This window comes from Arachis hypogaea, chromosome 17 (assembly GCF_003086295.3).
Source record: "Arachis hypogaea cultivar Tifrunner chromosome 17, arahy.Tifrunner.gnm2.J5K5, whole genome shotgun sequence".
NCBI classification, from domain to species: Eukaryota; Viridiplantae; Streptophyta; class Magnoliopsida; order Fabales; family Fabaceae; genus Arachis; species Arachis hypogaea.
Window position 1 is genome coordinate 103349690 of NC_092052.1, and position 14781 is coordinate 103364470.

General features: G+C 31.8%; 2 protein-coding genes across 2 annotated transcripts; one reads left to right on the forward strand and one right to left on the reverse strand.

Moving 5' to 3' along the window:
• Positions 1-864: 864 nt before the first annotated feature.
• LOC112764308 (catalase) lies at positions 865-4977 on the reverse strand. The gene is made up of 6 exons (XM_025809869.3): positions 4641-4977; positions 4362-4458; positions 1700-2751; positions 1514-1603; positions 1364-1431; positions 865-1261 (listed from the first exon to the last, which is right to left on the reverse strand). Exons 1-6 carry the CDS (start codon positions 4653-4655, stop codon positions 1108-1110), a joined length of 1476 nt encoding a protein of 491 aa, XP_025665654.1. The 5' UTR covers positions 4656-4977; the 3' UTR covers positions 865-1107.
• A 6581-nt stretch (positions 4978-11558) lies between these two features.
• On the forward strand, positions 11559-13181 carry LOC112763589 (uncharacterized). Its single transcript, XM_025809220.1, has one exon. It carries the CDS (start codon positions 11559-11561, stop codon positions 13179-13181), a length of 1623 nt encoding a protein of 540 aa, XP_025665005.1.
• Positions 13182-14781: the final 1600 nt, after the last annotated feature.

The following is a 14781-nucleotide window of genomic DNA, read 5'->3' on the forward strand; positions in this document are numbered from 1 at the left end:
TTGTTTTGGACAGTTTTTTTTTTTTTTTACCTTTTAGTTGAAAGTGAGAGGCAGAAGTGAAGTATTGCACTGACTTTACTTTGAGAGGCCCAATTTCCCTTTTAGTGAAGAACTGCACCAACATTCATGGTTTTTTGGACATAGTAACTTTATAGCTGTCTCTTTTGGATCTTAAAGTATATATTGGGCTTCCTAATAAAAATGTGCCTATTGGGCTTCTAATAAAATCCTCGAAGACTCAGCGTTCGACCACACAGCAGAGTTTGAGATCTCTTGCCCTGTTTTCGTATCTAAGTCCAAGTAAAAAATTCTGTCCAAATAAAGAAAAAAGAAAAAAAGAAACCTCATATTTTTAGGATTTAGATTTTCTAAAGTTTGAATTTACTTTAGAGAATAAAGTGTGATCTCTCACCATTTATTTTATGAGACCAATAATAAATATGAGAAAGAAACCATTCAAGAATAAAAGATTGAGGAATGCTAGGAGGACAGCAACTTTTGTGATTTGTAGCCATCAAATAGCCATCAATGATAGTTTTAATGGTGTAAGATTGGTGTGAGTTTTTATCCAATGACTCACTTTTCTTTGCTGGTTACATGCTAGCCAGAATTTAACAAAATTGCTGGTCCCTAGACTTTTTCTAAAAAATTATACTTTACCCTCTAAAATACAAATTTAAAATTTCGAGAATTCAAATTCATATTTTTATATCCAAGTCCAAATAAAATTTTCGTCCATAATTTGCTCACAAACAACTGCACTACCATGACCACACAAAAAAGAACAACTGCTCTACGTTCATTTCCCAGCTAAGATTAGGATTTGGTACTAGAATCCTTGCATAAATGAGGAAGATATACATATAGGTAATGATTCAAACAACATTTATTGATTTGATCAAATAGGTAAACAAGTTGCACGTACACGCGGACAGATTTAGCAGTACATTGGTATACAACGCAGTAGTAATAGTAATAGTAACAGTAATAATAATAAATATTAAAAAGGATCTATGAATCCATTGTAATGTAACAGAGTCGCATATATGCAAAGTAACTCCTATATTACATTCTTCATAGTTGACCCCTTCTTCTTCCACAGCAACCTTAGATGTTTGGCCTCACATTCAAACGACTTGCTACCTTCTGACCAAGAGAACGATCAGCCTGAGTCAGGTATGAGATCCAAATGCTGCGGATTTCATGGGTCAGACGTTGGTCAGACAATGCCTCAATCCATCTGCGGATAAATCTTTCTTGTCTGCCACAATCATAATAATCCAATGTTAGGACATAACAACATATAAACATGCATGTTATTAGTTCCACATTATACTATAATTTGTGATAAGATAATAAGAACCTGTCAGGTGCCCAAGAACGGTATCTATCTCCGCCTTCCTTAAAGTTGTTCTCCTTCACAATTACACTCTGCATATATTAAAATAATTTAATTTGTTATCAGGATTAAAATTCAAACAACTATTGTCATCTGATTGAAGAACTAGCTAACCCTTTCGCGTTGTCCACTAATAAGAGCACTAGACATGGGGACCCTTTCTGCGTGACGAACAGGATCAAACCTTGAAGGGAAGTAGTTCACCTGTCAAATTTGAACAACCAAACCAACACTAGTTAGTTACAAATTTAGTTAGCGAAACAGCATGTAAACTAAAGCAATTAATAAAGGTGTGTGTACCTCTTCATCCCTGTGCATGAAGTTCATAAAACCATCATGGTGATTGTTATGATGAGCACATTTTGGAGCATTAACAGGAATCTGAAGATAGTTAGGACCAAGCCTATGCCTCTGAGTGTCAGCATAAGCGAAGATCCTACCTTGAAGCATCTTATCATTGGAGTAGCTAATACCAGGCACCACATGCATACTGAAAGCAAGCATTTCATTCTCAGCGAAGAAATTGTCAATGTTCTTGTTCAAAACCAAGCGACCAACCGGCTGAAGAGGAAGAATATCCTCCGGCCAAGTCTTGGTAGTGTCAAGAGGGTCAAAGTCAAAATTGTCCTCGTGATCAGGGTCCATAGTCTGAAAGTAGAGCTTCCATTCGGGGTAGTTACCGGCAGCGATGGAATCATACAAATCTTGCGTTGCGTGGCTGTGGTTGGTTCCTCCGATGCGAATGGCCTCTTCTTCTAGAAGGGACTTAACGCCACAAGTTGGCTTCCAGTGAAACTTGACATACAGAACCTTGCCAGCTTTGTTGAGGAGAGTGTAGGTGTGAACACCGAAACCCTCCATGTGACGGTAATTAATGGGGATGCCCACGTCATCATAGAACCACGTGAAAGTGTTGAAGCTTTCGGGGTGGTGGGAGAGGAAGTCGAGAATGCGCCAATTCTCTTGGACGTTGGACTTGGGGTTTGGCTTGAAGGCGTGGATGACGTCAGGGAATTTCATGGCGTCGCGGATGAAGAAGACGGGGAAGTTGTTGCCGACGAGATCGAAGTTGCCTTCGCGGGTGTAGAACTTGGTGGCGAAGCCGCGGGGGTCGCGGATGGTCTCGGGGCTGCCGCGCTCGTGGATGACGGTGGAGAAACGGACGATGACGGGGGTTTGCACTCCCGGGGCGCGGAGGAAGTCGGCGCATGTTAGGTGTGAAACGTCGTGTGTCACTTCGAAGAAGCCCTTAGCGCTAGCTCCCCTCGCGTGCACTACACGCTCCGGGATCCGCTCCCTGTCGAAGTTTGCAAGCTTCTCCACAAATTGATAATCCTCCAACAGAATTGGACCTGCATGCAATTAATTAATTAAACACTCTATTAACTTAATAGAAAAGTACACCATTAGAATACTAAATAATATAAATAATAAATACGTAAGCTATTCAATTTAATAGGTATACAGATGATTATGTTAATTATTTTAAGTGAATAATTATTTTTTTTATTCGATTTACTTATGTGCAGTTAATATTATGTGCAGTTAATAATGATTAAATGTTTAATTTACTAATGTTGAGGTTTATAAAATAATTTGAAATGAAATATTTTTTTTATTTTATTAAATCAATTTTAAAATTTATTGTTGACATTATTTACAAAAATTATTATTTAACTGACAAAATCCTATATTAATTAACCATATTTTTCTTGTCGCTTCTTCTTTCTCTCTAGTATATATTTTCAATCCATGAACCATCAACTCCACCACTCATCTTTTTGTCTTTGTTCAACTAAAACAATATAGAAAAAGTACTTCTCTTCTTTCTAAAAGAAGAAAGCTTGCTAAGATGGTGAAAGAGATGTGTATCACGACACGGATATTGACCTCAATTTGTTTTCATGAAATTGAAAAATATTTGCTCAAAAAATTATATTTCATCATGAGCTTGTGCGGCTATTCTTGCAACTCAACTAGTCAACTACACTTCTTTGGTACGGTATAATAAAAGAATTGACACTTAATTATATATCATTATATCATAAAAAAACAATTAATTTTTAAATCTATTATTTAAAAAATTATCTAAATAATAAATTAAATTTTATTAAAAGACTAAACTTCTTTATACTATTAACATACTCAAATTAAATTAATATACAAATTATTTACTAAATCAACCAATTTGTATTTATGTATATTTGTGTATATTATTTTATATATTTTTAAAATAAAATCAAATACTTCTAATAAAATAATTAAATCTGTCATGATAAAATACTTAAATATTTTTATAATATTATAATATATTTCTTAACACTAAATATGTATCTTTATAATTATAAATCCTAATTAGTGTCTAATATTTTACGTTGATGGAGCATAATTGTTTTATTTGAACAAAAACCTTTTTAACCTTTTTTTTTCAGATTAACCCACTCTTTCTTAGTTTCTTTTATCTCTCTTCCTTTTTTTTAAATCTCTTTTCTTTTTTTTTTTTCTCTTTGCAAGAGAGAGTTACACACAATTAAAGTTTAAAATGCTAATAATTAATTTAACCTTGATATGTATACCAAAGACCAAAAATATTCCAGTCATTTATATAATTAATGAACAATTAATTAAAAACAAAAAGAAATAAATTTTGAATTTATTATGTAAAAGATATATATTAATTAATTATTTATTTTTACCTTTATATACATAGTTATCTAAAATTAGTTATTTGTATACTATTTTATGAAAAGTGTTAAGGGCCAACAATTTTTGTATTTTGTAACCATTAATTAGTCATCAATAGTATTTTTAATGGTGTGAAATTATAAATCCAATAGCATGGAATCATTCAATTTTCATGATTAAATGTTGGCCAAACTTTTTAAAAAAATACTGGCCCGAGACTTTCCCATATTTGTTTTTTCAAAAGGAAAAGGGTAACAATAATTAAGATGGATGATACCTCTGTTTCCAACAGTAAGAACGGAGTTGTTGTTCCAAACAGGGTTGCCGCTGTTGGTGGTCCAGAAGGGTGTGTTGAACGCGCTGGATGGCCGGTACTGAACAACAACAACCCAATCACCATTAATATTGAAACTCAAACTCAGAACACAACAGATAGATATGTGCAAATAAAAACAAAGCGATCAGTAGTTGAGAGATCAGAGAGTTAGTTTCTCCTTAGCTTGAGTGAAGAAATTAAAGAACGAAATGCATGCATGGATGGTAGTGTTGCATATACCTTGTAAGGATCCATTGTGTTGGAAGGGTAAAGAAGACTACCGTACTCTACTGTAGTGTGACTATCCACACAACAAGAACCCTGTGTTTTCGTGAGCAAACCACAAGCCTTATATAGTTATATTACACCTTTATAAAGCCTCCTCTCTTATTTTCCGCTTTTCTTTTCTCATCCTTATTTTTATAAAAAGGAAAAAATAACAGGTATATTCTTTATTATTAATTAATAATGACTCTTATTGACATGATTGAAATTAAATTATAGTAGATAAAAGTGTTAGGTATATCGCTACAAATATCTCGATCTCAAGTCACAGGAACCATGATCGTGACATATCATCTCTCTCTCTCTTTCCATTAATTAATTATAAAAATTAACCGCGGTAAAATTCCTCATAAATATGAGTAGCCAATTGTGTCCTACCACGTCCCCAATTATATCATGGTCATTATCATCACCAAACAGAAGTGGAAATGTGGAATTATAATCAACTTATGAATTATAAACAAGTATTTTTAGAATAAAATGTATAAAAAATTAATTTTTAGTTAATTAATATTAGTTAATTTTAGAATTTAAAGTTTATAATTTAAGCAATATAAAATGAAGAGTTTATGATGTAGAATTTACAATTTAAAATGAGTAAAATAATTTTAAAAAATTAACTAATACTAATTGAAGAAAAAAAATTAATTTTTTAGCATTGTTTTTTTTTATAGAAATAATTATTAACATTCAATCACCATGCATATCCTTCCATAATTCTTCATCTTATTATGTCCCTAAAAAGATATGACTAGCTAATATAATTAAGTAACTTTAATATACTTTTATTTAGTCATATTTTAGAAAAACCTTAAACTTAGATATATTTCATAGATTTTTACGTGAACAATATATGAAGTGAACCGACAACACACACTGTGTATAGATCCATACAAATCTACATTGGATTCCAGCTACGAAGGGAAGCATATCTAACACCAAAGGCATGTAAATTAATATTAAAATAGCTAGGAGAAGATAGACATATCGAGTATTGGGGAAATTTTTCATAAATTGATACTATTTAAATAGATTTTTTGCTTAATACATCACTTATTAAGAACAGTGCAGATAATAAACAAAATTTAGTATACTTTTGCAGTTAGTTGATCACACAAAAGCTGGTGATTTATTTACTCTTGTATATCTAATTTTAATTTTCTTTTCATGTTGATTTTAACCTTTCCTCCAAAATTTCTCAAATGAATTAGTTGTAAGGTTAAAATATATATTTTTTATTTTTAATATTTATTTTTTTAATTTTTTAATATTTAATTTTATTTAATATTTTTAATATTTTTTATTTATGTTAAAATTATTCTTAAATATTAATTTTATTTAAAATATTAAAGATAAAATTAGAAAATATTTAGAAGTCGATTTGATATAAATTAAAAGCGTTGTAAACAAAATTGAATGAATATAAATCGTTAGAAATAAAATTAAATAAAACATTAAAAATATTTGTTAAAAAAATTTACAAACGTTAAAAAAAATTACACATCATTTATATGTTATATAATTAATATCAATATCTTTATTTATTAAAAAAATTACAAACGTTAAAAACAAAATATATATTTTATATATTATATAATTAATTTCAATATCTTTTATTAAAATTAAATATTTTATTTTATGATTGTCCAAAAGGGGTAAGTATGATTTTGGTCTCTAACGTTGAGGGCCAGAATCGAAACCGTCCCTCATCTAATTTTCGACATAGAATCGTCCTTAACGTTTTTTTTCGTATTAAAATCGTTCTTTTAATTTTTTTTGGACAAAAATACCCTCACCACTACCAACAGAATTACCTCTTCCACCACCAACACCAACACCACCGCCACAACCTCCACCAACACCATCACCAACACCACCACCAGCACCACCAACACCACTACCAATGCCGCCGCCGTCTCCCTCCACCCTTTCCCCTTCCCCTCCCCCTCCTCGCCTCCCCTCCCCCCCACCCCCACCGTCCCCTCCCCCCACGTCCTTTCCCCTTCCCCCTCTCCGCCTCCCCTTCCCCTCCCCCCACCCCACTGTCCCCTCCCCTCACCCCCACCCCCACGCGTCCCCTCCCCCTCCCCGTCTCCCCTTTTTCCACCCCCAAACAGAAACAGAAACAGAGAAATAGAAATTCAAGTAATAAATTAACAAATTCAAGTACAAAGTCAAATCAACAGAGAAACACAAAGTCAAATTAGAAATTCAAAGCACAAAGAAGAGATCTGGTTCGAAGAAATTCAAATCAACAGAGGAGCATGCATGAACGGCGGCAGTGAACTCTGGTTCGAGGAGATCCGAGACAGGGAAAAAGAGAAGGACGGGAGAGGGTCGCGGTTGATCTGGACAGGAGAGAGGCAGCGGCTGCAGCGGCGGGACGGCGAGACTGCGGCGGCGGGACGGCGGCTTCCCTTCCCCCTTCATCGTCATCATCATCAGAGTTCTGGAGAAGGCGGCGGCGACGACGGAGGCTCCCCGGCGCCCTCCCCCTCTTCCCCTCCCCTCCCCTCCCCTCCCCCCCTCCCCTCTTCCCCTCCCCTCCCCTCCCCTCCCCTCCCCCTTCGTATACCCTTTTCTTCCCCCAACCTCCCCCCCCAAATGCGTTTTCTTCCCCTTCCCCAACACTGCATTTTCGTTTTTTTTTTAATTTTATAATTTTTATTATTAAAATAGGAGTAGGGGTAGTTTAGGAATAAAACAAAAAAATTTATTAAAAATGATGATTTTAATACAAAAAAAAACGTTAAGGACGATTTTATATCGAAAATTAGATGAGGAAGGATTTCGATTCTGGCCCTCAACGTTAGGGAGTAAAACCATACTTACCCCTAATAATAATAATAATAATAATAATAATAATAATAATAATAATAATAATAATATATGGACAAGCTAAGGTTCACCTTACAGGGGTAACAGAAAAGAAATTTGCCATGACTGCTGAGATTTAGATGAAATTATAAGATAATGATGAGACAGTCAGACAGACAGTAATGAGACGCAATATTTTTAATAAATTAAAAGTTAAAAAACTAAAATAAAAATTAGAGTGATGATGATAGATGACCTGTAGTGTAAATATCTATGGACTACAAGACGAGGTAAAGCTAAAGGTCCACGTTTGATTCCTGTGTTAATTGAGTGTTTGTGTAGCTAGAAAATAGAAATAACATATTGGTGAAAATTCATGACGTAGCAAATAAAATCGAAAAGTGGGGCTGCTCTTATGGAAATTTTTCTATGCTCACGTGGGAAGAATACCGCAGGACTAGACAATTTTATTTTCAATTATTTTTTGTCATTGATTATCACAGATCAACTGGAAAGAAAAAAATCAAAGAAATATTATAGAGTTAAATAATTTTATGTATCCATTTGTTATTGTTATAATTTGTTTAGTAAACTTTAAAATTTTCTATTTTAATTATTGTTATTAGTTTGTTCTTCTGTTTAATATCGTTGTAACAGGCTAAATATGGAATAAAAACTAAAAGATCAAATTAATAATAAAAACTTAAAATAAATTAAAAACTTATTTAAGTAAAGATTATAAACATGCATCATTAATTGATTAGGAGGAAAGAACGGTGCTTGTGTAACATATATTATAATATTTTTATTTTATATTATTTATTTTGCAAAGAATATTTAATCATGTATAAACTTTTCATTTTTAAAAATTTCAGTCCCTATCCAAACAAACAGGGTAGCACCGAAAAATCTCAAAGTAAGCTTAATAATTCATCCATAAATGGGTCCAAGTCGCTTTCGCTTTAGCTCCAGCTTATTGCCGCAACTTGATTTTTTATGCTACTTTATGTTAGTTTGCCATATATTTTTGTCTAAAGGAAAAAGATTATGCGGTACTGTTTAGGGTTTAGATTAAAATTGATATTTGATAATAAAATTATCAATCAACTTTTTAAGGGTAAGTTACATAAATAAATTAATTAGATTTTAAATTTATTTAATTACAACTTTTTGAAATAAAAGATATATTTATAACAGTTGTAAGAATATTATTGTTTCATTTAAATATTCTCAAATATTTTTGATATTATGCTATGCAACACTCAATTTATTTAATTAATAGGTTATCTAGTATATTTTTAAATAATACAACTTTATATGAGATTTTATTTCATTTAAAACTTGATTTAAATGAACTTAAAATTTTTGATTATCTTGTGTTTCTTATAATTAGTAGGACAAAATTAGATTTTAGAATTCAGAAGTGTATTTTCTTAGAATACAAGTCATGAACCAAAAATTATATTTTGTTTGATTTTAACACACACAAAATTTTTATCTCACAAAATACAAAACTTTTTGAATGTATTTTTTCTTTCAAATATGTTCAAACAACAACCAAAACTCATGCACACTCAAATTCTCACATACAACACTATTTTAGTCCAATAGATTTTAATCCTTTTCCTGATTTATAATTGTCTTTGCATCACATTATGAGGATATTATTCATACATCATCACATCTTAGAATTACTGCTGATGTCTCTAACAATAATAGCTCTTTTTTCATTTTTGAATAATGACATTAGTAAGAATTTTGTATCATCTGCATCTGCATCTCATGAAAATAGTGATAATGCTGCTACCCTTATGCCTCATGTTGATTACATTCAACCTGAACTAACTCAGCCTGTCTTGAGTGGGTCTGAGAGGGATAGAAAACTACTCTCATACCTTAAGGACTTTCATTGTTTCAGCATGACATCACATGAGGATCCTATCAATGCTGTTCATTCTTCTTCAAGCTTTAAGTACCTTTTATCACACCATTTGTCATTTGCATCTTTCTCTCCAAAATATCTAGCCTTCACTTTTGTACTTATAAATAATCCTGACCCGAAGCACTACTCAGAGGCTATTATACATGATTGCTCGAAAAAAACTATTGATGCAAAATTTGCTGCTCTTGAGCAAAACAATACCTAGATCGTCACTTCTCTTCCTTCTGGCAAGAATGCAGTAGGCTGTAAGTGAATTTTTCACACGAAATTCAACTCAGATAGGACAATTGAAAGATATAAAGTTCGGTTAGTTGCTCATGGATTCACTCAAATTTCAGGAGTTGATTATATTAACACTTTCAGCCCAGTTGTTAAAATGAGCACAGTGAAAGTTCTCTTGGCAATTGCAGCATCAAAAAATTGGTATCTTCGTCAACTTGATACTAATATAGCTTTTCTTAATGGGGATCTCCATGAAAATGTTTATATGAAGTTATCAAAAGGACTGAAGTGTGATAATTCCAAGCTAGTTTGTAAATTAAAAATATCTCTTTATGGTTTAAAACAGGCGAGCCGCCAATGAAACATCAAACTATCCAATGCTCTAATTGAATTGGGATATATTCAGTATGAAAATGATGACTCTTTATTCACCAAGTTCACTAATGTTAGCTTCACTGCTATTTTGGTCTATGTGGATGATCTTGTGTTGGCTGGTGATAATCTCTCGAAAATTGAAACTGTCAAACGCTTCTTGGACAACAAATTCAAGATAAACGATATTGGTATTTTAAAATTTTTCATTGGTATGGAAGTAGCAAGAAGCAAAACAGGAGTTGCTCTTTATCAAAGAAAATACGCTTTGGATTTGATCAATGATTGTGGCATACTTGGAGCCAAACCTGCCACTACACCCATGAATTATACTACATCTTTGTCAAGAAATTGTGGTTCTCCTCTACCCGATGCTGCTCTTTATAAAAAGTTGGTTGGTCGCCTTTTTTATTTCACCAATACTAGACCCGACTTGAGCTACTCTATAGGTTGTCTTACTCAATTCATGAATTGTCCTACTGATGTTCATCTCAAAGCAGCTTATAGAGTGATTAGATACTTGAAACAGTCACCAACATCAGGTCTTTTCTTTTCTACCTCTAATTCTTTTATTCTCTCTGGATATACTGATTCTGATTCGGAGGCTTGTAAAGATACTAAAAAATTTATTATTGATTATTGCTTCTTTTTTTACCAAACTCTTATATTTTGAAAAAACAAAAACAATCAAAAGTTTCTATATTCTCTTCTAAAGCTGAATATCGAGTTTTAGCAAATGGAACTTGTGAATTTGTACGGTTGCTAAAACTTTTAAAAAAATTCAAGATTTTTTTTTCCCATCCGTTGATATATTCTGTGACAATAAATCTGCTATATATATTGTTTCAAATATGATTTTTCATGAACGAATAAAGTATGTTGAAATTGACTACCATCAAGCACGGACCCACCTTCATGAATGGGGGCACTTGCCCCAGTGACATTTGATATTATATATATATATGCCCCCACTTTAAATTTTAAATGATCCTACTACAAATAAACTAAGCCCAATTATTAAAAGTCTAAGCCCGTTTTATCTTTTTATGATTTTGACTATTAGTTAACCTAATTAAATTTAGTCTTCTTCTGTTTTTAAATCCTAGCCGTCACTTATTTATTCTCTTAAATCCTTTTCTTAGTTTCATATTTTCAATCTTCTTTTTCTATTCCTTATCTAGTGGTCATCTTCTCTTCATCAAAAGGTAAATTTTGAATTCTCTATTTTATTTTATATAGCTCTCTATGACTCTATGTATCTTTCAATTTCATTGTTTCTCTTTTTGATATTTTCAATTGCAAATTTTAATTCAAACAATTATAGTTTAGGTATTAATCTATTTTTTATTCTCTTCATGAATTTATATATTTTATTTTATTCTCAATTTAGTGATCCTTATTATTTATTTGTTTATCTTTCGTTCTATTCTATTATATGTAATTAGATTACATATAAATTTTTAAAGTGAATTGATCAATTTACTAATTTAGAATATCTATTTTTATTTTTAGAAATAGTAATGGAAAAATATTTCAAAAGAAAGTTACCACTAGAATCTGAAGTCACTCCATTAGTCTCTTCTAATAAAAAGAAGTTCTTAGAATTCAATGTGGAAAGTCTAGCAGCTGATCCTGGACAACGACCCAAAATTTCAAATTATGATCCAAATGACAAAGATGAAGTTAGACGAGCTTATTTGCAAAAAGATCCTTGTCAACCAAGAGAACATGATTTTCCACAAACATATTTTGGAACTTCTCTCCGTAGATTTAATGCTGATTGGTTTGATGAATTTGGCAATTGGTTGGAATATAGTATTTCAAAAGATGCTGTATTTTGTCTCTGTTGCTATCTTATGAAACCTGATGGTGCGAGTGGTGATGCTTTTGTAAAAGAGGACTTTTCAAATTGGAAAAAGAAGGAGCGATTACAAACACATATTGGAAATCATGATAGTGCTCATAATCAAGCTCGAAGAAAATGCGAAGCACTCATGAAGCAAAAGCAACATATTGAAGTTGTTTTTCCAAAGCATTCAGACCAAGCTAAAAGAGATTACCGAACTCACTTAACAGCAACAATTGAGTGCATTAGGTTCTTATTGCGACAAGGATTGACCTTTCGTGGTGATGATGAATCGCACAATTCAAATAATCAAGGTAATTTTTTGGAGCTTCTTGACTTTCTTGCTCAACATAATACAGAGATTGATCGTATTTTCAAAAATGCTCGTGGAAATCTTAAGCTAGTAGCACCTAAAATTCAAAAAGATATTGTTAGAGCTGCTGCAAGTGAAACTACTAAAGTTATTATTGATGATCTTGGAGATGATTTATTTGCTGTTTTAGTTGATGAAGCTCGAGACATTTCTGTTAAAGAGCAAATGGCTGTTTGTTTGCGGTATGTGAACAAAGAAGGGATTGTAATAGAGCGATTTCTTGGCCTTGTCCATATTTCTAGCACAAATGCGTTGTCGTTAAAAGTAGCTTTGGAATCTTTATTAATAAAGCATAATTTAAGTTTAGCAAGAATACGTGGACAAGGTTACGATGGAGCTACTAATATGCAGGGAGAATTTAATGGCTTAAAAAGTTTGATCTTAAATGAAAATGCTTGTGCTTTTTATGTTCATTGTTTTGCTCACCAACTTCAATTAGCACTTGTGGTTGTTGCAAAGAAACAAGTTGAAATTGCACTACTTTTTAATTTGCTTGCTAGTTTGTGCAATATTGTTGGAGTTTCTTGTAAACGTAAAGACATGCTTCGTGAAAGTCAAATGCAAAAGACAATTGTTGCATTACAAAATGGAGATGTTTCTAGTAGGCATGGCTTAAATCAAGAAACAACATTGAAAAGGACAAGTGATACTCGATGGGGCTTACATTATGGTACAATACTTAGCTTGATTTCTATTTTTTCTTCCGTGGTAGAAGTTCTTGAAGTTATTGAGGAAGATGGAAATAATCTTGAACAAAGAGTTGAAGCATGCCAATTATTGAATCATATTCAATCTTTTGAATTTGTATTCAATCTACATTTGATGAAAAGTATATTAGGAGTTACTAATGAGTTGTCTCAAGCTCTACAAAGAAGTGATCAAAACATTATAAATGCTATGACATTGGTTAAAGTGTCTAAGTAACGATTGCAAAGTATAAGAGACGATGGTTGGTCCTCTTTGCTCAACGAAGTTTTACTATTTTGTGATAGTCACAATATTCTTGCTCTAAATATGAATGATATATTTGTAACACAAGGAAGATCAAGGCGCAAAATCCAAAAGGTCTCAAACTTGCATCATTTTTAAGTTGAATTATTTTATCAAGTGATTGATAGATAACTTCAAGAGCTTAACAATCGTTTTACAGAGGTAAATACCGAGCTACTTCTTTGTATAGCTTGTTTGAATCCAAGTGACTCATTTTTTGCATTTGATAAGGAGAAGTTGCTTCGTTTAGCTGAATTTTATCCACATGAATTCTCTTCTACTCAACTTTTGGCACTTGATAGTCAACTTGAGAATTTTATATTGGATATGCGTCTTGATGATCAATTCTCAAATATAAATGGAATCAGTAGACTATCTCAAAAGTTAGTTGAGACAAAAAAACATATTGTTTATCCATTGGTATTTCTTCTGTTGAAATTAGCTTTGATTCTACCTGTGACAACAGCATCAGTTGAGAGAACATTTTCTGCTATGAATATCATAAAGAGTCGACTTCGTAATCAAATGGGAGATGAGTGGTTGAATGATTGTTTGGTTACATATATAGAAAGACAGACATTCAATCAAGTTGATAATGAAACAATTATTCAACATTTTCAAAATATGAAAACAAGAAGAGAAGTACCTTCAAGATTTGAAGCGAAGAAAGTTAGCAGTTAATGTAATTTTTGGTTTTTTTGTATTCGAATAATTAATGTGCACTTTTATATTTTTAAATTTAAATTAATATATATTTTGATAATAATGTGTATTATTTTTGTCTCCCACCATAAATTTTCTGGGTCCGTCACTGACTACCATGTAGCTCGTAATAAATATAAAGAATGAGTTTCAAATCTTCAATATATTGCCTCTAGTGAGAAGCTAGCTGATTTGTTTACAAAGTCTCTTGCACAGGGACTCTTCTCCTACTTGCTATCCAAACTGGGATTACTTGATCTATACAAGTCAAGTAATACTAGCTTATGGGAGGATATTAGTTAATATAGATGTTGAAAATAGTATTTTCAAATGTAAAAGATTTGTTAGTATATTTTTTGTTTGTTAGATTGTACAACTGGCTAGTTTGTTAGGACTAGTTAATAGTTTGTTATTCTCTTTCATTCTTTTCACACTTATTGAACAAATATATAAACTGTATAGTATAGTGTAAAGTTCTTATATATGATGTATTATTCAATTGCAATCAAAATATTCATCATCACAACACTCTTTTCTCTTTCTCTCGATTTTTTTCTAATCATTCTTTTTTCTTTTCTTTTCTTTTTCATTATGTTGTAGCCATTTTATTGGCTGACAGCAACTCTTTTTTAATTTATTGTTAATTTGTTGTTCAAGATTGATACTATTTTTATAATTATTATTATAAATAATAATTTTTAAGCTTTTGTAAATTTTGATAATACTTTTTTTATGAGAATAAATTATTTTTAAGAATTAGATTTTAAAATTTTAAATAAACATAGAAATAATATATTTTTACAGATAATTTTCCATAATAAACTAAAATTCT

Excerpts from the sequence above, each read along its gene's own strand:
- LOC112764308 (XM_025809869.3), bottom strand. Across the intron at positions 1,604-1,699 it reads TCATGCACAGGGATGAAGAG|GTGAACTACTTCCCTTCAAG; the intron begins GTACACACACCT and ends CAAATTTGACAG. Across the intron at positions 1,262-1,363 it reads CGTTCTTGGGCACCTGACAG|ACAAGAAAGATTTATCCGCA; the intron begins GTTCTTATTATC and ends TGATTGTGGCAG.
- LOC112763589 (XM_025809220.1), top strand. The coding sequence starts at position 11,559 with ATGGAAAAATATTTCAAAAGAAAGTTACCACTAGAATCTGAAGTCACT.